General features: G+C 42.2%; 1 protein-coding gene across 3 annotated transcripts in view; it reads left to right on the forward strand.

Moving 5' to 3' along the window:
* Positions 1–8,300: 8,300 nt before the first annotated feature.
* Positions 8,301–23,101, forward strand: part of FRMD3 (FERM domain containing 3) — a 329,624-nt gene continuing 314,823 nt past the window's right edge. For 2 of the 3 annotated variants that reach the window (XM_070459579.1, XM_070459580.1), the window contains exon 1: positions 8,301–8,640. In XM_070459579.1, coding sequence (XP_070315680.1) covers positions 8,494–8,640 — 147 coding nt within the window. In that variant the 5' untranslated portion in view covers positions 8,301–8,493. The remainder of the gene's footprint in view (positions 8,641–23,101) is intronic. The other variant, XM_070459583.1, reaches the window with a different exon arrangement.

A 23,101-nucleotide genomic window follows, 5' to 3' on the forward strand; every position in this document is an offset into this window, starting at 1 on the left:
GGAAATTTAATAACATCAAAAATTCAAAGAAATGAAGTGTGCAAAAAATAAAATGAAAAATTGAAACTTTAATTTTCACTTAATTAAATAGCAAAAATTCTGACAAGTGCACAAAATATAAATATTACTGCCTTCTTATAGCATAAAATATATGGAAAAATCAATCTCCTGAAGTTGCAAAGATACATTTAATAAGTAGAATTCATTGTTTCTTTTTCTGTTTTTCTAAAAAAATTATTTATTTTAATTGGAGGCTAATTACTTTACAAGATTGTGGTGTTTTTTGCCATACATCAGCATGAATCAGCCATGGGTGTACTCTTCTTCTGTTTTTAGAAATACAAAGAAATTCCAGAAATACCTGAATTTGACTAATGCAAATTTCCAAAGCAAATAAAAAATGAAAAGAAGCAATAGTGGAAAGAATGAATGAAAATCGATAATTTAATAGCAAATATTATCAACAATGAAAAAACCAAAAGTATTATGTTAATTGAAAAATTACAAAAATTAATTTAACAATAACACTAACTATTTTATATTCATCTGAAAGGCAAAGCATCTTACTGATCAAAACCAAATTAGTTAAATTAACCATCAGGTGAATGTGATGATCTGACAGGCAATCAAAGGCACAGGCAGGTGCGACGTGGTGATGCCACTGCTGGGTGCCCTCCTTCGACGTCAATAATGCATGGAATTCTGTGTCCTCAGTTACAATTTACTAAATGCAATTTAATAGAAGGAGCCATATAAATGATGTTCAAAGTATTTTCAGTGGCCAGTTTTTGTTGTGGGCTTAAACAATGGAGATTAGTTTTCTTACCGTCTGGAGGCTGGGAAATCCGAGATTAGCTGGCAGCCAGTCGGTTCCTGGGGAAAGCTCTCTTTCTCTTGCAGATGGCTGCCTTTTCCCTGTGTCCTCACATGGCGAAAATTGATCTATTTTTAAGTACTCTTAATTTTTTAAAGAGCACTTTTATGTTTATAGAAAAACTGTGCAGTAAGTACGAAGGGTTCCTACATATCCTACCTCCTCCCTCCCACTCCTGCTTTCACCTATTATTGTCATCTTGGCCTTTCCCAGAATGTCACACAGCTGGAATCATACAGTCTGTAGCCTTTTCAGACTGGCTTCTTTCACTTAGCAGTATGTCCAATGTTGGCCAATAAGTTTGCTCAGGTTTCTCCATAACATCTTATGGAAAACCCAAAGGAACTTTTTGGCCAACCAAAAATTTGAGGCTCCTTCATGTCTTTTTGTGGCTTGATCGCTCAATTTTGAAAATTTATTTTTATTGCTGAATAGTATTCCATTGTATGAATGGACTACAACTTATCTATTCACCTATTGAAGGACATCTTGGATGTTTCCAGTTTTTGGCAATTATCATAAAAAAGCTGCTATAAACATTTGTGTGCAGGTTTTCTTGTGGACATAGTTTTCTTCTCATTTGGGTTAGTACCTAGGAGCACAATTGCTGGATGGTAGGGTAAGCCTGTGTTTAGCTTTGTAAACTACCAAACTGTATTCCAAAGTGGTTGTACCATTTTACATTCCCACCAGCAATGAATGGGAGTTCTTCCTGCTCCATATTCTTGTTAGCATTTGGTATTGTCAGTGTTTTAGATTTTAGCTATCTAATAGATGTGTGAAGTGAAGTGAAATGAAGTCACTCAGTCATGTACGACTCTTTGCGATCCCATGAACTGTAGCCTACTAGGCTCCTCAGTCCATGGAATTTTCCAGGCAAGAGTACTGGAATGGATTGCCATTTCCTTCTCCAGGGGATCTTCCCAACCCAGGGATCGAACTTGGGTCTCCTGCACTACAGGCAGACGCTTTACCATCTGAGCCACCGGGTATCTTAATATAGTTAATTTTGCAATTGTCATATGAAGTGTGATGTTGAGAATCTTTTCATGTGTTTATTTGCCTTCTTTGGTGAAGTGTCTGTAAAGATCTTCTGCCTATTTTAAAATTGGATTATTTATTATTTTGAATTGTAGGAGTTGTATGTTTTAGATACATATCCTTTGTCTGATATGTGTTGTGAAAATATTTTCTTTCAGTTTGTAGTTTGTCTTCTCGTTCTCTTAACAGTGTCTTTTGCAGAGCAAAAGTTTTAAATTTTAATCAAGTCCAACTTATGCTTTTGGTGTTGTATCTAAAAGTCATCACTGAACTCAGTATTACCTTGATTTTTTCCCTATATTATCTTCTAGAAGTTTTATAGTTTTGCATTTTACATTTGGCCTTATGACCCATTTGAGTTGATTTTTATGAATAGTATCTAGATTATTATTATTATTTTTTTGCATATGGATATCAGGTTGTTCTAGCACACAGAAAGGGTAGTGAAAAAAAAAATCCAATGACTATTATTTTTCCACTGGATTTACTTTGGTTTTTCATAAGAGATCAGTTTACTCTATTTGTGTGGGTCTGTTTCTGGGCTCTCTATTCCATTCCATTAATTTATTTGCCTATTCTTTCACCAGTACAATGTTGTCCTGATCATAATAGCTTTACAGTTTTATTTTTATTTTTTTTTAACACTGTTTTAAATTTAGGTAGTGTTAGTCTTCCAACTTTGTTTTTCTTCAGTATTGTGTTGGCTATTTTGGGTCTTTTGCTTTGCCATATAAAATTTAGCAAAAGTTTGTCAATATCTACAAAATAACTGCTGGAATTTGATTTGAATTGCATTGAATCTATAGATGAGGATGAGAAGACTTGACTTCTTAACAATGTCGAGTCTTCCCACTCGCAGACATGGAGTATCTCTCCAATAATTTAGTTCTTTGATTTTTCATTAGTGTTTTTATATACAATGTATATATATTTTGTTAGATTTATACGTAAGTATTTCTTTTTCAACCATCAATTTTAATGGTCATGAAAATACTTGAAAGTAATTTTTAAAACTCAGTGCACAATATTTACAACCATCACTTTTTAAATACTTTTTAAAATTAGAGGACAGTTGCTTTACGGTATTGTGTTGGTTTCTGCCATGCATCAACATGAATCAGCCACAGGTATACATATGTCCCTCCCTCTTAACCCTCCCTCCCACCTCCCACCCCATCCTACCCCTTTAGGTTGGCACACAGCACCAGATTTGAGCTCCCTGAGTCACATAGCAAATTCCCACTGGCTATCTCTTTTCCGTATGGCCACTCAATTTGTTCTATCGTCTCATTCCCCTACTTTGTCCACAAGTCTGTTCTCTATGTCTGTGTCTCCATTGTTGCCCTGCAAATAGGTTCATTAGTACCATCTTTCTAGATTCCATATATATGTGTGTGTTAATATACAACATTTGTTTTTCTATTTCTGACTTACATCACTCTGTATAATAGGCTCTAGGTTCGTCTACCTCATTAGGACTGACTCAAATGCATTACTTTTTATAGTTGAGTAATATTCCATTGTACATATATACACAATTTCCTTATCCATTCATCTGTTGATGGACGTATAGGTTGCATCCATGTCCTAGCTATTGTAAAGAGTGCTGCGATGAACACTGGGGTACATGTGTCTTTTTCAGTTATGGTTTCCTCAGGGTTTAAGGCCAGGAGTGGGACTGTTGGCTCATATAATAGTTTTATTCCTAGTTTTTAAAGGAATCTCCATATTCTCTGTAGTGGCTGTATCCATTTACATTCCCACCAGTAGTGTGAGAGGACTCTCTTTTCTCCACAATTATCAAATCACTCTTTTGCGGCCAGGCTGCCTGTTTTCCAGTGGCTCATCAAAGGCTATGATGTATGGGTTGGGGATATTTTTTTTTTTCGTGTTTGGAAGCCCCTTAAGAGTTTAAGGTTTGCATTAAAAAAAAAATTTTATTTTTGGCTGTGATGGGTCTTCATTGCTGCCTGAGGGCTTTCTCTAGTTGTGGCCAGCAGGGGCCACTCTTCGTTATGGTGCACGGGCTTCCCACTGCAGTGGCTTCTCTTGTTGCTGAGCGTGGGTTCCAGGGCACGCAGGTTTCAGTAGTTCCAACACGTGGGTTCAGCAGTTTTGGCTTGTGGGTTCTAGAGTACGGGCTCAGTAGTTGTGGCACATGGGTCTTAGTTGCTCTGTAGCATGTGGGGTCTCCCCAGATCAGGGATCAAACCTGTGTCCCCTGCATTGGCAGGCAGATTCTTAACCACTGAACTCTGAGGAAATCCTGGGAAATTTCTGATAAGGAACTGCAGCTACAACCACTGAGCATGAGGTTTCACAATCTCTCCCACTGCCACTTCTTTATTAAGAATTGGACCTTGCCAGTTCTTCTGTGCTGTTGGCCAGTTTCTCACTCCTCAGGCTGATTCATCTTTCCTTCACTCAAATGTCTCTGGTTGTCTGTAGGGATGGGTTCAGACTTGGAAATTTTTGTAGGGGAGTTTAGTCTGTTTTTCATTGGTCAGACCTAGAAATTTTGTCTGTTCTACAGATTAAGGACTTTAGGTGGATGTCTAGTGATCAGCAAATCCCTGCGGGTCATATGACTCTGAAGTGATTTGGGTCCCACTACTCATGAGGGTCCCCATTTGTTCTCTGCTAATCCGGGTTCCCATTATCTCCATTTAAATCCGGGAGCTCCTTTCAGCTGCAGGGTTTTTCATAGCACCTCTGGTCACAGAGAACAGCCACTGTGGTACTTTTCAAAGATGGTGGTGCTTCCTTCACCAACAATTCTCCAGAAACCGTGGTGGAGGCCCCCTCAGGTTCATCATTACGAGAGATGAGCTGTCTATATATGAACATTTACTTCAGTGTTTCCTTCTCCTTGATTCGTTGGACTTTTTCCTTTACAAATATCAGGGAATTTCCTTCTCATTTTCATTTAGCTGAGACCAGAAGTCAATCAATTTATATAGAAGGTACATTGAAATCAGAGTCACTGGAAAGTGCACTCAAATCAACAGATTTAAGTTTATTTATATACATACTTTTCTGTTTAAATTAGCAAGACCTTGCAATTCTTTCTCTCCTTGGGGTTGACTTTGTAATTGGCTTTCTGTGGGTGTCTGGATCTGACTCCAGTATTAAGAGTTAATATTAAGTATTAACAGTATCCAGAGTTGGTGGATGAAGTGTGGCAAGGAGATTGACTGCCCTTTCCAAGGTAACTGCCTCAGGTGAGATCAGAATAGGGTCTTCAAACAAGGCAGGAACAGCCTAATTAATATAAGGGAAGAGGCTTTGGTTCTGCTATCAAGAGGGGCTTGCGGACTTGATTTCCTAGGAATTATCCAAATCCTCCTTTATGGTTTCATTTCTACACCCAGATTTCCGCTCTTTCCTGATGGTAATTATCTCTCCTACATGAAATCTGGTGAGGCTGGTAACTCAATTGACTTTGTCATTTGGCAACTTGTAGAAAAGATTTTGAGTCTGCTTTTTAGTGATTCAACTGATAAAGAATACTTTTAGCCCTGTCATTGAAAGCATACAGGTTGTTAAAAGGTTGTGAACTGAGAAGTTAGGACTCTGAGTGTGTCATTGTTTTTCTTAAGTGGTCCAGTTTTAAGCTTATCCTTGAGTCCATTCTTTGAATTCATCTTGTTCTTCATGGCCACTCAGTTTCTAAAAGCCTTCTCTTCCGAGAAGAGAAGGTCACTCCAGGTGACCATATGTGGTAATTTCCCCAGCCGTTTTCCATGTATTCCAAGAGCTTCCTAACTGTACATTAAAGTTGTTGAATCTCAGCCTTCCAAACCAGGCCAGATAGCCAATCTCAGATTCTCCTCATTTCTTCAAAGACTGTTGCTTGCAATTCCGTTTTGGGTGACCCTGGTTCTGTCCTTTTTCCTCCTGTCTTTCTCTTCTGCTTCCTTTAAATTTGAGGAATTTCAAATTTTAGGGTATTGAGTTTTAGGGTATTGAGCATGACCCTTTCAGAGATAAAAGGTTACTACAATAATGAGGGACAAGTATATAGCTTTGAAAGAAAAGTTTAGGTTGTCTGGTATGGTGAATTTTCCTTGATCTCTAGACTGTCTTAGAACTGCTCTTTGGGTTGGGAGAGACGATTCAACCCCACGTGTACTTTTCATATGGGATTGGAACACTCTCAACACTTCCATCTCATATGCACGTGGAGCTTTACAGAGTACAGACGTGTCTCACCTTGCTTCATCCCAGTTTCTCAGCCACCTGTGAGATGTGCTCACCTTTGAAGTTGAGAAAAGAAATAGAGTCTTTCCCAGGATTCCCAGTGTTGGCCAGTAGCTGGGCCAAGACTGCAATCCCAGACTCTCCACACTGACCTTCCCTTCAGATCCTGCCCTAACATTCTTCCGCCCAGGAAAGACTACACATGGAGGTCCACATATTACTATCTAAATGGTAACAAGCAATAATCAAGCTATCAACTGTTAAATAAAATATACTCTACTCTCCTATCTTAACAGTTTGGAGTTGCCAGAAGCAAATGCTGAGACTGAATTTGGCCTGTTGGTTATTTATTTGTTGTTCAGTTGTTCAGTCGTGTCCAATTTTTTGTGACCCCATGGACAGCAGCATGCCAGACTTATTAATACTATCTCCTAGAGTTTACTCAGACTCATGTCCATTGATTCGATGATGCCATCCAACCATCTCATCCTCTGTCGTCCCCTTCTCCTTCTGCCCTCAATCTTTCCCAGCATCAGGGTCTTTTCCAATGAGTCAGCTCTTCACATCAGGGTATTTATACTACCCATCAACACAGGGAGGAAGCAGGAGGGGGTAGAAGGCGGAATCTGACTGCAGTGCAGACCTCAGGCAAGCCTCAGCCAACCCCAAGGGGGTGTCTGAGAGTATATATGGTCCATCAGAGTGTGTCAAGTTTAGGTGAAATGACTGGACCATCCCTCCCTACCCAAAGACAGGGCATATCTTTGGATGGGGGCCTCTGAAGCAAGAACTGATAGTTGGGCAATGAGTCCTTCCTGTAACAAATACCCCTTAATAATGACCTGTTGAGCTCAGAAAAAGGCATCAGGGAGAGAATCTCCCTCTTTTCCCACTTCTGGATGGCTTGGACTCCACTCCAGTCTCAGTCCACCTGCCTCCACAGCTGCCCCTTGGGCCTATGGGCACATCACACAGGGGCTTGAGCCAGCCTAGGAAAGACAGAGGGGCAGGAGACTCTCATCCCCAACATCCTGGAGGTGGAATCTCAGGGTCCCAAGTGCAGAGACTGGCCTAAAACTGGACAGGTCACACCTCCATTCTTAGGCAATAGAATCCATTCCTAGGGAGAAGAAGGAAATCTCTAAGGGGGAAGGGGCAGAATAAAGACCTTCTCCCTGAGGTCTAAAGTACTGCTGTGTGCCATGCTGTGCTCAGTGGTATCCAACTCTGCCACCCCATGGACTGTAGCTGCCAGGAGCCTCTGATGGTGGAATTCTCCAGGCAGGAATACTGGAGTGGGTTACCATGCCCTCCTTCAGGTGATCTTCCCAACCCAGGGATCGAACCCCAGGTCTCCACAGTGCAGGTGGATTACCATCTGTGCCACCAGGGAAGTCCAAGAATATGGGGGCGGGTAGCCTATCCCTTCTCCAGGGGATCGTCTCAACCCAGGAATCGAACCAGGGTCTCCTGCATTGCAGGCGGATCTCTCTATCAGCTGTGCCACCGGGGAAGCCCAAAATGCTGCTACCAAAGATCTTAGTGAGGTGTTGGGAGACATAAACGAGAAACTGATTAAGGAAGGTTCTGACTTTCTCAGAGGAGACTGACTCTCAGTTAATATTAAACAAAGGCTTACGAAAATCCTCACGAGTAGCAGCGACTGTGACTACTAGCCTTATTGTTGTTGTACCGAGGCAAGGGCCTCATGCTACTCTCGGGGTTCGTGAGGTCCAATAATCCTCTCCCACGGCGGAATCCTCCCTGAGGGTGTAGGTCTGGATCGCCCTCCACGCCCCCTTGCCTACCGGCAAGTCGCCGGGGCCAAGCAGAGCAGGGCGCTGTCGGGCGCGTGGGGGAGCCGGGGCAGGGACGAGCTCGCTCAGGAGCCTGAGTGATCGCGGCCGGAGAGGGAGGAGGCTGCCGGGCCCAGCCTGACGCAGAGGCGGCGGCGGCAGCGGAGCAGGCCACTGCCGGGGCGTCCCGGCCACCGGCGCCAGCCCGCTCTCCGCCTTCTCCTGCCGCGGCTCCTCACGCGTGGGAGTGAGTGCTTCGCGCGCCCGCCGGGGGTCCCGGGCTCCGGGCATCTTCGGCCAGCGAGCCGGAGAGGAGGGAGGTGCCGGAGCGCTCGCAAGGGGCGGAGGCGGGGAAAGGAGCGGGCGAGGCGGAGGCGAGGGAGCGGAGGGAGGGGACCGTGGAGAGGGAGGGACCCGCCTGCCGCGCCCTGGCCGCTCGGCATGTGTGGCTGCAGGCGCCGGTTGTCGCTGCTGTCCGGGGGCTGAGCCGCGCCCGGGTGTCCAGGGCAGTGTGTGTGTGTCCGCGCGGGCGAGTGCCGCGCCGGCCCCGAGCCTCCCGCTCGCTTCCCCGGGCCGCGGTGCATGTTCGCCTCCTGCCACTGTGTGCCGAGAGGCAGGAGGACCATGAAAATGATCCACTTTCGGAGCTCCAGCATCAAATCGCTCAGCCAGGAGATGAAATGCACCATCCGGCTGCTGGACGACTCGGAGATCTCCTGCCACATCCAGGTGCCGGGGCGAGGGAGCGGACTAGGCGTCGGGCGTGGGACCGGGGGGCCTCTACGGGTGGGCGTGCGCGCGGAGGCAAGGAACCCACCCGGGGGCCTACTAGAAAGCCAGATTTCTCTTCCTCCGCTCTGAGTCTGGGAGCCCTACTAAGGGATGGGCGGGGGGGGGGGGGGGGGGGGGGGACTGTCCCCCACAGGCACCGGGCGTGCGTTATCAATTCCCGGGGCCCCTTCCTCTGGCTTACACACTGCGCTCACGTCCTGCTGCACCTAGGAGAGTGGACACAGGGCAGCTGCCTCCTGGGGAACTCTAACCCCTCTGTTTCCTAACCTGTCGGGAAATATGAGTTCTGAGAACCCAGAGGGGCACCTGCATGTCTCCCAGTCTTCCTTCTTCCACGTGGAGAAGGCATGCATCAGCATGGATCCACTCATTCTTTCTCTGGCGCCTGGGCTCCGAAGGTGCCTTCAACCCCGGGGATCTGCTCCAGCTCCCTGCCTCCCCTCTACCCGTGGCCTTGACTTCTTAGCGTGGGGCAGCGGCGAAGTTTCCCGGGAGCGAGAGAGGCCAGGCAGCCCCGGGCTCCAAGCCTTAGGGGATGGGGCACGCTGCGCGGACTGGAGCTACCTCGAAAGGAATCCTTTGAAATCTGAGTGTTTCAGGGAAAAGGGCTCTGAGGCCAGCAGGGAGGGAATGCTGCAGGACCTGGGTCCCGGGAGAAATCGCCCTTTGGGATATTGGTGACATGTGTTCTGGACCAAGTTGGAGAAGGCCAGAGTTGTGTAGGCGAAGGCAGCTTTGATGGCAGCTCCATCCTCCAGTACTTAAGTGCCTCTGGGCTTGCAGATCTGTGAGATGCAATGGGGTGTGTGTGTGTGTGAGCGCACTCTCAGTGTTTGTATATGTAGGCACGTGTGTGCCCTCTCCCAAGACTCAGGGTACACAACCTGGAAAGGTCATGTTAGGGTTCAGCACTATTAGCTTTTGACTTTTAAGTCTCTTTACTTATTTATCTCTGGAATTTCCTCTTCTCACCTACTCAAGTCTTGAAGGTCTGAGACTGAGTGAGCTGTTTTTAAAACACTGGGCACCCATTCTGTTGAGAGATGAATGGAAGCAGCGTCTCCCAGTGGCAGGAATCTGCCTCTGGACTGTGTTAACTAAGAACGAATTAATGAATGGTCTCTACCCGCCCCCTCCCGCCCCCAGTGCCTTTTTTCTTTTCTTTTTGTGGGAGCTAGTGACACGGGGACAGTGACTCCTAAACTTGTAAGATGACAACTGGGTAAATTTCACGGCAGGAATGTAGTGCCCCATAGCCTCCCATTAAAGCGGGCTCCCACTGACTTTTCTCTAGAACCTTGGATTTCATTTTGAACTAAGCACTGCTGCTAAACTTAATAATAAAAGGATTAGCGGGATAGGCAGTTTTTCTGCTGCCACAGTGTTACATGGAAACATTTGGCATGTATTGTCTTGTGTTTCAGAGAGATGAGTTTGTGTATTTTACCTTGAGTCCTAAAGTGGGTGTACGGGAACTTTAACCCGTATTGAATATGTAGGTAATAAAGGGGTCAGCCACAGAGAGTGGGGCTGTTGACTTTTCCAGAGCTGTCTCCACCCTCTAGCTGCCCTGTCCTGTCTCACTTGGAGTTGACACCACTGTTTTTTTTTTTTTTTTTTTTTTCTGTTTATGGGAGGGAATCTTCCTTAGAATGGATAAATAGTCCCCAGAGGACATGTATGTGCTGTCTGATGATCTGGTAAACAGTAGATTGTAGTCAGTCTAATAACAGTTTGGAACTTTAGAGTTTGTATGGCCCAACTGATGCCAAAGAGGTTAAAATGCTATGTTCCAAAATGTTGATTCTGGCATTGCTTGAGAAAATCAAATGTTTTACTTGGAAGCACATCTGCCCCCAAATCGTGATTATCATTTAATCAATTAAAATGAATCAAAAGATGATTTTGGACATTATACCTGCCTAAAGTATTTCAAACCTGGGAATTGATATTACATTTCTGAGCATAAAGTCACAAAAACCTTTCCATTTGTTTAGGACAAAGACAAAGTGATTGAAAAAAAAAAAAAAGAACCTTTGAAGTCACTAGTATATGCCCTGGGGAATCCATCTGTCTTTTGTTTCTTGCTTGCCTTTTCCCTCCAGTCTAGAGAATCACAAAGTTAAGAGAGTGTATAGGGTGTTACACAAATTTCCCCTCTATAACTCATGCAAGGTGTGAATTATGTTTTTTTTTCCAAAACAATAGGTTTTAAATATTCTTTTCCAAAGTATATGATTTGTGTTGCTGACAAAGAAAGCTTGACAAAGAAAACTTTCAGTGTAATGGCTCAGCATCAGCAGCCTGACAGCCACTTGCTCTGTCTCTTCATAGGATCTAGGATGCTGTTCCATTGTGTCGATTGCATGTGACTGTTTAGTTGAAGTGAAAGAGGATTCCAACTGGATAGGGAGCAAAAGGAGAGTCTAGGGCACTAGGCAGGAGCCTGGGGAAGGAAAGGAGTTGCTGAATGTTCCCCATTGTTGTTGTTCAGTAGCAAAGTCATGTCCAACCCTTTGCAACCCCATGGACTGCAGCAGGCCAGGCTTCCCTGTCCTTTGCTATCTCCCGGAGTTTGCTCAAACTCATGTCCATTGACTTGGTGATGCCATCCAACCATCTCATTCCCTGTCACCCCCTTCTCCTCCTGCCCTCAATCTTTCCCAGCATCAGGGTTTTTTCCAATGAGTTGGTTCTACTGCTCTTTTCCAACAGAGCCAACCCTGCAAGTCTGGAGACTGTGGAAGGACATGGCTTAGTTCTCACTTCTTTCATTCAGTCATGCTCTTTCAAGTACAGTAGAGTTCTAGTCATCTTCCCCATTCCATCCACATTTTCAGATGCTGTCAGAGTGTTCACCAGTCCTTCTAATGAGCTTGTCACTTTTAATACTGATTTTTATTGTGTAAGTTGTAGACTTTTCATATTATTTATTCTTTATCAAGTCCTGGTAAACATGATTGTTATTATTGGAATTGGCTGGAAAATTATAAAAATTTGTATTTGAATAGAAACTCTGGCACTGTGTGTAGCACCTCAGTCAGTTCAGTTCAGTTCAGTTGCTCAGTTGTATCTGACTCTTTGTGACCCCATGAATCGCAGCACGCCAGGCCTCCCTGTCCGTCACCAACTCCTGGAGTTTACTCAAGCTCATGTCCATCGAGTCAGTGATGCTATCCAGCCATCTCATCCTCTGTAGTCACCTTCTCCTCCTGCTCCCAATCCCTCCCAGCATCAGGGTCTTTCCCAGTGAGTCAACTCTTCGCATGAGGAGGCCAAAGTACTAGAGTTTCAGCTTCAGCATCAGTCCTTCCAGTGAACACCCAGGACTGGTCTCCTGCTGCTGCTAAGTCACTTTAGTCGTGTCCGACTCTTGGCGACCCCACGGACTGCAGCCTACCAGGCTCCTCCATCCATGGGATTTTCCAGGCAAGAGTACTGGAGTGGGTTGCCATTGCCTTCTCCAGATCTCCTAGTAGGTGCTTAATAATTATTTGTAGATGTAGATTGCATAATTTCTGTTTGGGCTGTTAAATTCATGAGGGTAGGAACTCTTGTTATGGTTGTTGTTCTTCAAGGAGTCTCAGTACCTAGAGACAAACCTGACATATAGTTGTGGTCAATAAACACTTGCTGAATGAATGAATGCTACTGACCCAGTATTTAATGTAGCTCATTACCTGTCATCATGAGAATAGCATGACCTCATTGGGTTGAGAATAAGGAGATACATAGTTTAGTTATGTTACCAACCAGTATGACATGTAGTGAGTCATTTGACATTCGGAATCAGTGTTTCTTCTTTCATAAAATAAGGGATTTGGGTTAGAATGGATGTCTCCAGTTTATAAAGTCTATAGTTTATCTGTTACCTAGACCAATAGCCTTTGAGTAAAACATTGCTATTGACAGATAGATTATATACATATTATCTCATGTGATGTTCAATCCTGTCCTGTGTTATCTCCATTTTGTTGTGTTATTGAATATTTCCTCAATTTTATGGGTATAGAAAATGAGGTGCAGAGAGATTAGGCAACTTGAGTCACCTGGTAAGTAAGTAGACTGAAGCCATGTCATTTGACTTAGAATCCAGAGCCCTGTCTTCTCTGCAGCTGCCTCCTGAGACTTGAGAGTTAGGATGTTTAGGCTGCAAGTAAAAGAGCAGCTGAGTTAAAGTGGCTTGAGTAATAAGGACAGTTATCATCTTACCTAATGAGAAGTCCCGAGGCAGGGCAGCTTCAGAGTTGTTCAGCAGCTCTGCATGGACCAGGCGCTTTCCATCTTTCTACTCTGCCTCCTTAGCATGTCTCCTTTGTCACTTAGAGTTCTCATTATAAGGTGGTTGTGAATGTCCTTCAGGTACTAACACATCCACCATGTAAGAGGTGGGATTGCCTCTTGCATTTCTTTTTATCGTAGAGGAACACCATTTCTATAGGCTCCCATCAGTCCCCCCATTAGATCCCATTGTCCAGGATTGAATCCTATACCCATGACTTAGCTGTAAAAGAGTCTAGAAATGTGAATATTTGGTATCTGTACTCCTCACTGTCTATAATGGGAGGTGGACTTTGACTTCATGGAAGCAATGGAGAGGTGTGTGTGTGTGTGTGTTAGGGAGTGGGGAACTGCTGGTGGCTAAGTAAGCAGTAGTGTCTTTCAGCATAGGTCAAATTGAGTAATAATTATTGTTACAACAAAACTGTTAGTAACGTTTAATAAGATGTTAGCTGAGCCCTGGCTTATTTTAGTCAATCTTTGTATGATCAAATTCCACAGCAAGAATAATTATTGGATAATCCTTTGTAGCTTGTGTTGTTAAATGTCAGTTCAGTCCTTGCTGAGCCCATGGGTTCTGTGCAGCTACACCCTGTCTTGTGTAGAGCAAGCATCTCTGCTCTTGCTGAAGTGGCAGCATGGCCAAGTGGTTGAGAGCTTGTGGTCCAGAGTACTACTTGCCTGGGTTTGAACCCTGGCTCTAACCACTGACTAGTCAGGTGACTTTGGACAAGTCACTTTACCAGTTTGGTTTCAGTTTCCTCATCTGTAAAGTGGGGGTAATAATGGTACAACTCCATGCTCTTGTTGTAACAATCAAACATACAATATATAGTGCTAGTGCTAAGTCGATTTCAGTTGCGTCCGACTCTTTGTGACCCCAGGAACTGAAGCCCACCAGGCTCCTCTGTCCATGGGATTCTCCAGGCAAGAATACTGGAGTGGCTTGCCATTTCCGTCTCCAGGGGATCTTCCCAACCAGAGATCGAACCTGCGTCTCTTATGTTTCCTGCATTGGCAGGCAGATTCTTTACCGCTAGTGCCACTTAGGAAGCCCATACAATATATACCAAGTACTTAGTACCTGGCCCATAGTAAGAGCTGAATATATACTGACTGTTGCCTTACTATTATGTGAAGGTATATTGGATTTACTCCTAAATAGTGTGAAGGCTCTGGCTTGGAATCTAATGTCTTTAAGCCCAAACTCCATCACTTTCTGACTGTGTAAGACCTCAAGTGAATCACTGGGCCTCCTGTTTTTAATCTGTGAAATGGGCACAATAATTCCTCAATTGCTAATCTCTATTGGGTTGTTGAGATGAAATCTATAAAAGCGTGTTGTAAATGCTAAAAAATCACCCAAATGCAGAGTACTATTCTAATTAATTCAGTTAAAAAAGAGAAAGTTGTTTACTGCATTCTAAGTTCCTTATCTGTTTTAACAAGAATTGGGGGTCACATGCAAACATACATATGTGCTCAAAATCAGGCCCCATGATGAGCCTGCAGCTGAAATCCGCACTAGGTTCGGGTAACAGCCACGCCTGTTCTGTTAATAAGGACGACCCAACTCTTTTCTCTATCAGACTCATCTGGAGTGCCATTCAGAGTACAGTGAATATCAGACACTAAAGGAATAGAAGAGAGAGGCAATTTGTTAAATGCCGTGGTCTAGCTCTGATTTGTTTAGGCCTAGATTACATGGGCCAGCTCTTTGTGTTAAGTATATTCTGACAGAAAAGTAATGCTATTTCAATACTCTGCTAAGATCTTATCTCTTGATGTCCTCAGAGCGAAGGCAAAGTGTATTGACCATGCTGCTGCTGCTAAGTCGCTTCAGTCGTGTCCGACTCTATGCGACCCTGTAGATGGCAGCCCACCAGGCTCCCCTGTCCCTGGGACTTTCCAGGCAAGGGTACTGGGGTGGGTTGCCGTTTCCTTCTCCAGTGTTGACCATGGGGAGAATGCAATACTGTTAGCTCCACATCACTGGACAATATATCAGCTGGGTGCTTTTAACTGACAAATTCCAATTCAAACTGGCTTTAACATTAAAGATATTTACTGGATCAGCACTTTCCTGGCGGCTCAGATGGTAAAGAAAATGCCTGCAATGCAGCCTGGGTTTGACCTCTGGGTTGGGAACATCCCCTGGATAATGGAATGGCAACCTACTCTAGTGTTCTTGCCTGGAGAATCCCATGAACAGAGGAGCTTGGCAGGCTGCAGTCCATGGGGTTGCAAGGAGTCAGACACAACTGAGTGACTAACACACACACACACACACACACACACACACGATCACATATCCAGAAATTTTGAGTTAAGTAGGGATCTAATTCAAGAACTATCCTGCCTGTTTGTGAGGCTTTATCTTCAGACTATAGTGAAATGGTTATAGTAGTTCCAGTTCTCACATTTTCATGGGACACCCTCCAGAGGAATTGAAAAACCTCTTCCAGCTCAGCATTCCAAGCAAAAGCCCTGCAGTCATTTTGATCAGACCTCCTGGGTCACCTGCCATCCTGAACAGTGAGTGAAATCAATCAAAATGAGTGTGCTGATTAGCTTAAGGTGCCTTCGGACTCAGAGTGGAATCAGCTTCCTTCCTGGTGGTGGTCTGCGTGGGGGAGAGAGAGGTCAATGCCTGGAAATCAGGGTTCTCTTCCAAAGGAGAAAGAGGGGGAGGGGAAGATGGCTCCTAGGAAGTTTACCATACTAGATGTTTTGTCTGGGTCAGTGATTCTGAAAGTACATTCTTGGGACCCCCAGGAGTCCCTGAGATCCTTTCAAGGGGTCCCTGAGTGTTCAAACTATTTTCAAAATAATACTAAGATGTTGTTTGCCTCTTTTAGGTTAAGGAGTTTTACTGAGATATAATTTACATACTATAAACTTCATCCATCTCAAGTGTATAACTTTAAGATACTCCCAGAATTGTGCAACCATCACCACAATCAGACAATCCCCCAAAGAAACTCAATGCCCTTCAGTAGTCATACTCCCTTTTCCCCCTAAACTTCCCAGCCCTAGGTAACCACTGATCTACTTTTTGTCTCTATAGATTTGTTGGTTGTGGCCATTTGATGAAAATGAAGTCACATAATGATCTTTTGTGTCTGACTTCTTTCACTTGCATAATTGCTAGGTTCATCCATGTTGTAGCATGTATCAGTATTTCTGTCCTTTTAATTGGTGAATAATATTCTATTGAATGGATAGATCACAGTTTACCCTCAGTTGATGAAAATTTGGGTTGTTTCCACTTTTTGGCTATTTTGAAGAATGTTGCAGTGAATATTCCAGTAAAATTTGCCATTTCCCTTGGGTATATACCTGGGAGTGAAATTACTGGGCCATAGAGTAACTGTGTTTAATCTTTTGAATTGAATAATTTGCCAGGCTATTCTCCCAAGCAGCTGCACCATTTTACATTTCTACCAGCAATGTATAAGGGTTTTAGTTTCTCCACATCCTTGCCAACACTTGTTATTATCTGTTTGATTATAAACTGTCATAGTGGGTGTGAAGTGATACCTTATTGTGGTTTTGATTTGCATTTCCTTGATGCTAATGATGTTGACCATCATTTCATGTGCTTATTGGCTGTTTGTCTGTCTTCTCTGGAGAACTGTCTATTTGGATCCTTTGCCTATTTTAAAATTGGATTGTTGCTTTATTATTGAGTTCTAATAATTCTTCACATATTCTGGATACAGACTCTATATTTGATAAATGATTTACAGACATTTTTCTCATTCTGTGGGTTTTTTTAGTCTGATGGTGTCAAAATTTTAAAAATTTTGATGAAATCCAATTTATCTGTTTTTTCTTTTGTTCCTTGTGATTTTTGTGTCATAGCTAACTAACTGTTGCCTAAGGTCATGGGATTTATACCTGTGTCTTCTTTAAACAGTTTTATAGTTTTAGCTATTATATTTGGGTCTTTGATTCATTATTTTACTGATATGTGATTTGGATATCATAAATGTCACCATTTTAAAGTGTCAAATTCAGTAGCTTTAGTATATTCACATTATATACTAAATATACAGCCATCACTGCTAATTCCAGAACATTTTCATCATCCCCCAAATAAAACTGTTCCTGTTAATAGCCACTCCCCATCTGACCCATTTTGAATTAGTTTTTATGTATGATGTGAGGCAGAGGTCCAACTTGATTCTTGTGCATGTGGATATCCAGTTGTCCCAGCACCGTTTGTTGAAAAAACTATTTTCCTGTTTGTCACTGTTGTTGCGATGTTGATTGCCTTTCCACTCTCATGCTTTCGTAAGTGTACAATGGAGTTTTCCAGAGGCTGGAAAACATGTGACATAACAACACATTAACTACAGAAGCAGATGGGAGGATCCAGCTGTCTTCTATTGAGCCAGACACTAAAGATGCTAAAAATGTAAAAAGCACTACTGTTCTCAATTAATTGGCTTTATTTTGTAAAACAAAGTTATTTTTCATAAAAGAATGCTATTTATGTTCATGTGCAATGGGTTTGTTATTTTTTAAATGAATCAATTATTGATTATTTAAAAAGAGGTGCTAGTTAAGGCAAACACAGTTAAGACCATAGCTGAGCAGAATGCTTGGGAAATGTATTATCTGATTAAATAATTTAAAAAACTTGTCAGTCTCTCAATTCTTCACTAATTAAAGTACTTTTTTAAAATGCAAAAAAAAAAAAAAAAATCATCAGCGAATATTGAGATATACCACCCAAATAAACAAAAGTTCTATAGATCCTCAATAGCATAAAGGAATTTTGAGGCCAATTAGCTCAAGAATTGCTGGTTTTGGTGATTGTCAATTTACTGAACTTCCTGAAAAAAATTTTGATAGTCCTAAGTTAAACAAAGAACTACTTCCATGCATCTTGGGTCTCCAGGATTGCAAATTATAAGTACTTGAAATGATGTCAGATAAGTAAAAAAATCCCAGCATGTGCATAAAAAATGTGTATATGTATATTTGGAATTCTTAATATTAACCATATACCTGTGTGTGTGTGTACATTGCAGTGTTAAGAGTAGAAGATCAAGGGCAGGCTCTTCTGTCATAAGCATTTCCCAATTGCACTGCCCTCCAGCTGAATCTCATTTTTTTTCAACTCTAATAATTTGGAGTCTTACTTTGAGACCCCTCTTTTCATTATGGAAAATGTACAGCGACAGTGCATTGTGTTTAACATATAAACTGCTTGAATCAAGTCCCTCTGTCACTGAATTCTTAAGTTGTTACTTCTTTTACTCACTAGGCATTTTGGGAACTCTTGAAAACATGGCAGGAATGGAAATAACAGAATTTGTTGCATAGAGAATCTGAGATTCACATGCATGAGTGATAAGCATTCAGTAGCTAGCATGGTCCTCTCTCTGTTTCTACTTTGTGTGGGAAAGGCTGCAAGTTGCTCCTCCTATGAAATAGCAGAGAGCCAGATGTGGAGTCCGTAGATGGGGGAAAATGGGATTATGATCAGGAGCCCTTAGGGCAGGTTTTGCAGCTGAGATCTGAACTTAATTCAAGTTAAAAGGAGTTGGCGTTCAGCTCCTGGGAGGGATGTGTAAATGCTTCGCAGTTTTGGATATTCACGTGGATCTTCTGTGCCATTGTTAAAATGCATATTTCTGATTCAGGCGGTCCTGAGGGGGGCCCTGAAATTATGCATTTCCCACAGGCTTCTAGATGCCATGCTCTGTGAACCACATTTGGAATAGTAAGGCTTTAATGGAAATTATCTATTTCATAGTAATATTCTTAACTTCCTTGAGTGTGGAGTTTTTTGACCCTTAGCTCTCTGGATAATACCTCACCTGGCACATTTCCCTTGGTAGAGGTTCAGTGAATGTTTGAGTGAGTGAGTGAGTGAATGAATGAGTGAATAAAGAAATCCATCCAGGTGTGTCTAACACAATAAACTGAAGTACCGATTAGACATTGATGCTGGAGATGAAATGACACCTTTTGACTCCCATTCCCAGCCAAATGAAGAGTTTGTTTTTCAAACAGGCTTTCCTAATGATGGCCAGTCTGATGAAGTGTTGAATGTCAGTGAGAGTGTTTACGGGGGCTCAGGGTTAATGAGAGAATTCTTGTCCCTCTGGACCACATTTCCCACTCTTGCCTTCCTGTATCCTGGACTCTTGGTGGCATTGTGGAGGAGCTCTGGCAATTCCTTGGCATAAACAAATCATTGTGTATAAAGCCAGCCATGCCCGGAAGATCCCAGAGGCATAGGAGGCCCAGCTGTTCTCACTGGCAGAAGTGACCTCGGGGGACCGTGACCCCAGAGGACAGTGAAAAAATGCCTTTGAGGTGTAATATAAGCTCTTGAGCTGTTTGTTTGGTGACTCTGCCTGAAGGTGCAGGAGGGAAGTGAGGATCACTCTGAAAAAAAATGAAGCTCATTCTAAAGGGAAAGAGCATTTGTGTAGATCAAGCCATCATGCTTTTCAAAAGTGGATTAGTAAAGGTTTTTTGAAATAACTTCAATCTTAGTCAATAAGCATTTAAAAATATCTTCTATATGCCAAGCACAGAGCTAGGAACTGGAGATAAAATAAAATCAGACGTCAAGAGGCTCACAGTCATTTGGAAGAAGAGAGACAAGATAGTGATTCTAGGACAACATGACAGGCATAGGGACAGGTATATGGGTAGAGGACCAAGAGGAGGCATCTGTGTATCAGACTGGGGCATCAATCAGTATCTCTGGTATAGATGAATCTTGATAATAATTAAAGGACAAGTGAAAATCAATTCTTTGAAGAAGGGAAGAAGGCATGCAAAACACTCTGAGCTTGTGCTTAATGTAAAACCTTCTACATGATCAGCGTGACTGGATGTAGAAATGAGGGGAGGGGGAGTCTTGGATTAGTCCCGGTGGTTGATTTCAGGGGCAGGGGTCATGGTGTCACCGACACAGTACAGGCCACAAGTTTTGGGGACCCACTGGAAAATAAAAATCTGGGGCCTCTTGTTAAAAAATTATTTCAAGATCACAGCAGGAGACCGTTAAACAAAGCATGGGTCCTTCTTAGCATGGATCTCACACCCACAAAGCTGATTCTGAGAAGACAGGATAAAGGAGAAGCAGATTAGGGGAGGAGTTTGGGCATGTGGACGTCACAGTGCCTGCAGGGTATCTGGGTAGAGAATTCTTGGTAGCCAGGCAAGAATACCAGAGTGGGTTTCGGTCCCAAAGGGAATGGCAACCGCTTTGGGTATTCTTGCCTGGAGAATCCTGTGGGTAGAGGACCTGGTGAGCCCCAGTCTGTGGAGTTGCAAAGAGTCAGACATGACTGAGCAACTAACACACACACACACAGTTGGAAATAAGGAATGAAAGTCAGCAGAGATGTCTGACCTGGAGACACAGATAAGAGAATTCTTAGTATTCACGCAAGTGGTTGTAGATGTCATGGGGTATGAAAGGAACTATTACATGGGTCTTACTTTTTTGTCTGTCTTTCTGTTTGGGGCATCCTTGTAGATCAGACCAATGGAGTTTGAGCTTTGGAATTGTTTCCAAGAATGCTTGATCGTTTTCCCTTTGTTTGGCAGTTCCCACCTGAATGAGAGCTTCTCCATTTTATTTTGCAAATAGGGCAGCTGCCTCAGAGTTCTCAGTGGAAAAGCACTTTCCTTCTCTTAATTTTTGTTTTCTAGCTTGGACTAACAAATGACAAAAAGTCCTCTCCAAGCTATAAGACTCTGATTTACAAAACATAGGACTTTCACTCTAGGGAAGTTACCCTTTGAGACAGTGTCATGAACATTAGATAATACATTTTTAAATCCTATCAAAAGGATACAAACTGGAAGTAAACATGTCATGGAACAACTTTGTAAGTTATGCTGCAATAACTTATCTTTTCTTTACTATTTATGTGTCTCAGATATATCCAATGGCAAATTTTATTTCCTGTTTAGTTTCCAGGAGATTATTGTGAATGTTGATTAATATAAATTCAAGGTCTGTAAGATCCCTCAAAGAAATAATTTAATATTGGTAACATGATTTGGATCTTAGATGTGCAATACAGCTTTGTCTGAATAGATCTGTTATTATGCTAAGGTTTTAAATATGATTATTCTGTTGCAGGGGAAGCAATTAACATATTAACAGATTACGATTTGGTCTATTACCTCTCATTTCAGAAGTGTAATTTGCAAAAAAAAAAAAGTGTAATTTGCATCTTTGAGGCACTAGGCCTTAATGGTGAATGTTAGTGTGGAAAGGATTGACTGAATCAGAATTTTCACATGCAAACTGTGAAAATTTGAATACAATATCAGTTACAAATGGATTGATAATAAAATTAAGCAACCTTAAAGAAATCAGAAACTAATTAACTTTTTTAATACGAGAGGACAAAAGCCTAATCAATAAATTGGCTAGTAATTCTTCCTTGGTATTATTAACTGATGTTATTTTTGAGGGCTGGGTTTTACGTGTATGCCTGCCCATTGTTCTGAAAATAATGCTAGTCTTTGTGATCTTTATCATATGTAGGTATCATCTACAGTGTTATGATGTTGGGAATTATTGTTTCTTTATTTAGCAACATCTTTCTCTCTCCTCATATGCCTCTTGATTTTCTTGAGTTGTATGCTCATAATGTGAATTATTTAGTTGATTAAATGGAGATCCAGAGGTGTGATTTGCCTGAATTTGCCTATTTAGCAAAATTAGGATGAGATATGGTGTCTTGGATTAAACACTAGATACTGTTATTGTGTTTTTGAATCTTTTTTGGTAGTCTAAGTGATATAATTCTTTTCCACTGACAACTGTTAATAACACAGGGAGAAAACCTCACAATGACCACATTTCTGGGTAAAGAAAATAAATTGATTTCTTAGAAGTGTCATCGAAGGACCACAGTTTTAGTTCTTTACTTTTCTGTAGTCAAAATGTGGCTCAATGTAGCTCAGGGTACCTCAAAATGAAAATGTCCATCAGTTGTTCAGGTATTTTTGAATATTTTGGCATCTAACATTCCTACACAATTAAAAGATATCTTCTTTTTCCCTTTATAAGTTTGGCATAGGACAGACATTGCTTGCATTTTGAACTTTCAAAAAATTACAAAGTGAAAAAAAAGAGGAAGAATGATGTCATAGAATTATCTATCTATCCTATAGCAAATTTACCTCGTAGTCTTTGGATTGACTCTGGAAGTCAGTTCTTAGTAATCCTAGGCCATGGTATTTAGAAAACCTCTAGAAAAATATGAAAATAAAGTTTTTTTGTTTAGGCACTGGCTATGTCCTTGTCAGGCTGTTTGTTTTGAAGGCTTAGGAAGGAGCGTAATAAAATCTCTGGAGTCAGAGGAGGAAAAAACACTGTATACCACCTGGATCCGAGTCAAGGATAACTTCACCTCATGTGTGTCCAAACCTCAGGGGAGATTATTTCTGCTAGGGGATCATGGCAGTGGGGGAATGGGTGTTGGTCACCTTGACAGGCACCTTTTATCTCCATGTTTGAAGACATAGGTTTTTCACCAGGTGTAGATGGCATCTTCTTGGTTCAGTGCTGATTAAAAGGAAAAAAGGAGGAAAAGTTGTACAGTAATTCAAGGGCAGCCACAAAGTCTGAGTCTGCAGCGCCAGCAGCAGTGTGGTAATTTGAGAATAGCAAATTAGAAGAACAAAGCAGATTTTAATCATATGCCACAGAGAGGAAGGTGGTTTAGGTTTATCTCCAAATTGTACCTTCATTAGAGTAAGGGAGGTTTTTAATGCTATAATCCAATGTTTATTGTTAAAGGTTTCTTTGTTTCTTTCTTCCAGTGTTTCTTTAGCACACTCACTGGGTGGGAAATGCCAGCTTTTTTCCCATCAGTGAACTCAGCAGTTGTTAAGTATAAAACATTTTCTTGATGTTATTGGAAATAGAATGAGGGAGAAAGAGCAACAGAGTTTGAGATTTAAAAACGCTACCCTTTTGGAGACTTTAGTCTGAGGGCAAAATTGTCCCATTCCATCCTTTCTGTCCATCCATTCATCCATCCATCCATCTGTCAACCCATCCACCTACTTCTCCACTCATTTATCCAATAGCATCTCTCTTAAGCACTGGTCTGGGTACCAG

This window comes from Odocoileus virginianus, chromosome 31, assembly GCF_023699985.2.
Source record: "Odocoileus virginianus isolate 20LAN1187 ecotype Illinois chromosome 31, Ovbor_1.2, whole genome shotgun sequence".
NCBI classification, from domain to species: Eukaryota; Metazoa; Chordata; class Mammalia; order Artiodactyla; family Cervidae; genus Odocoileus; species Odocoileus virginianus.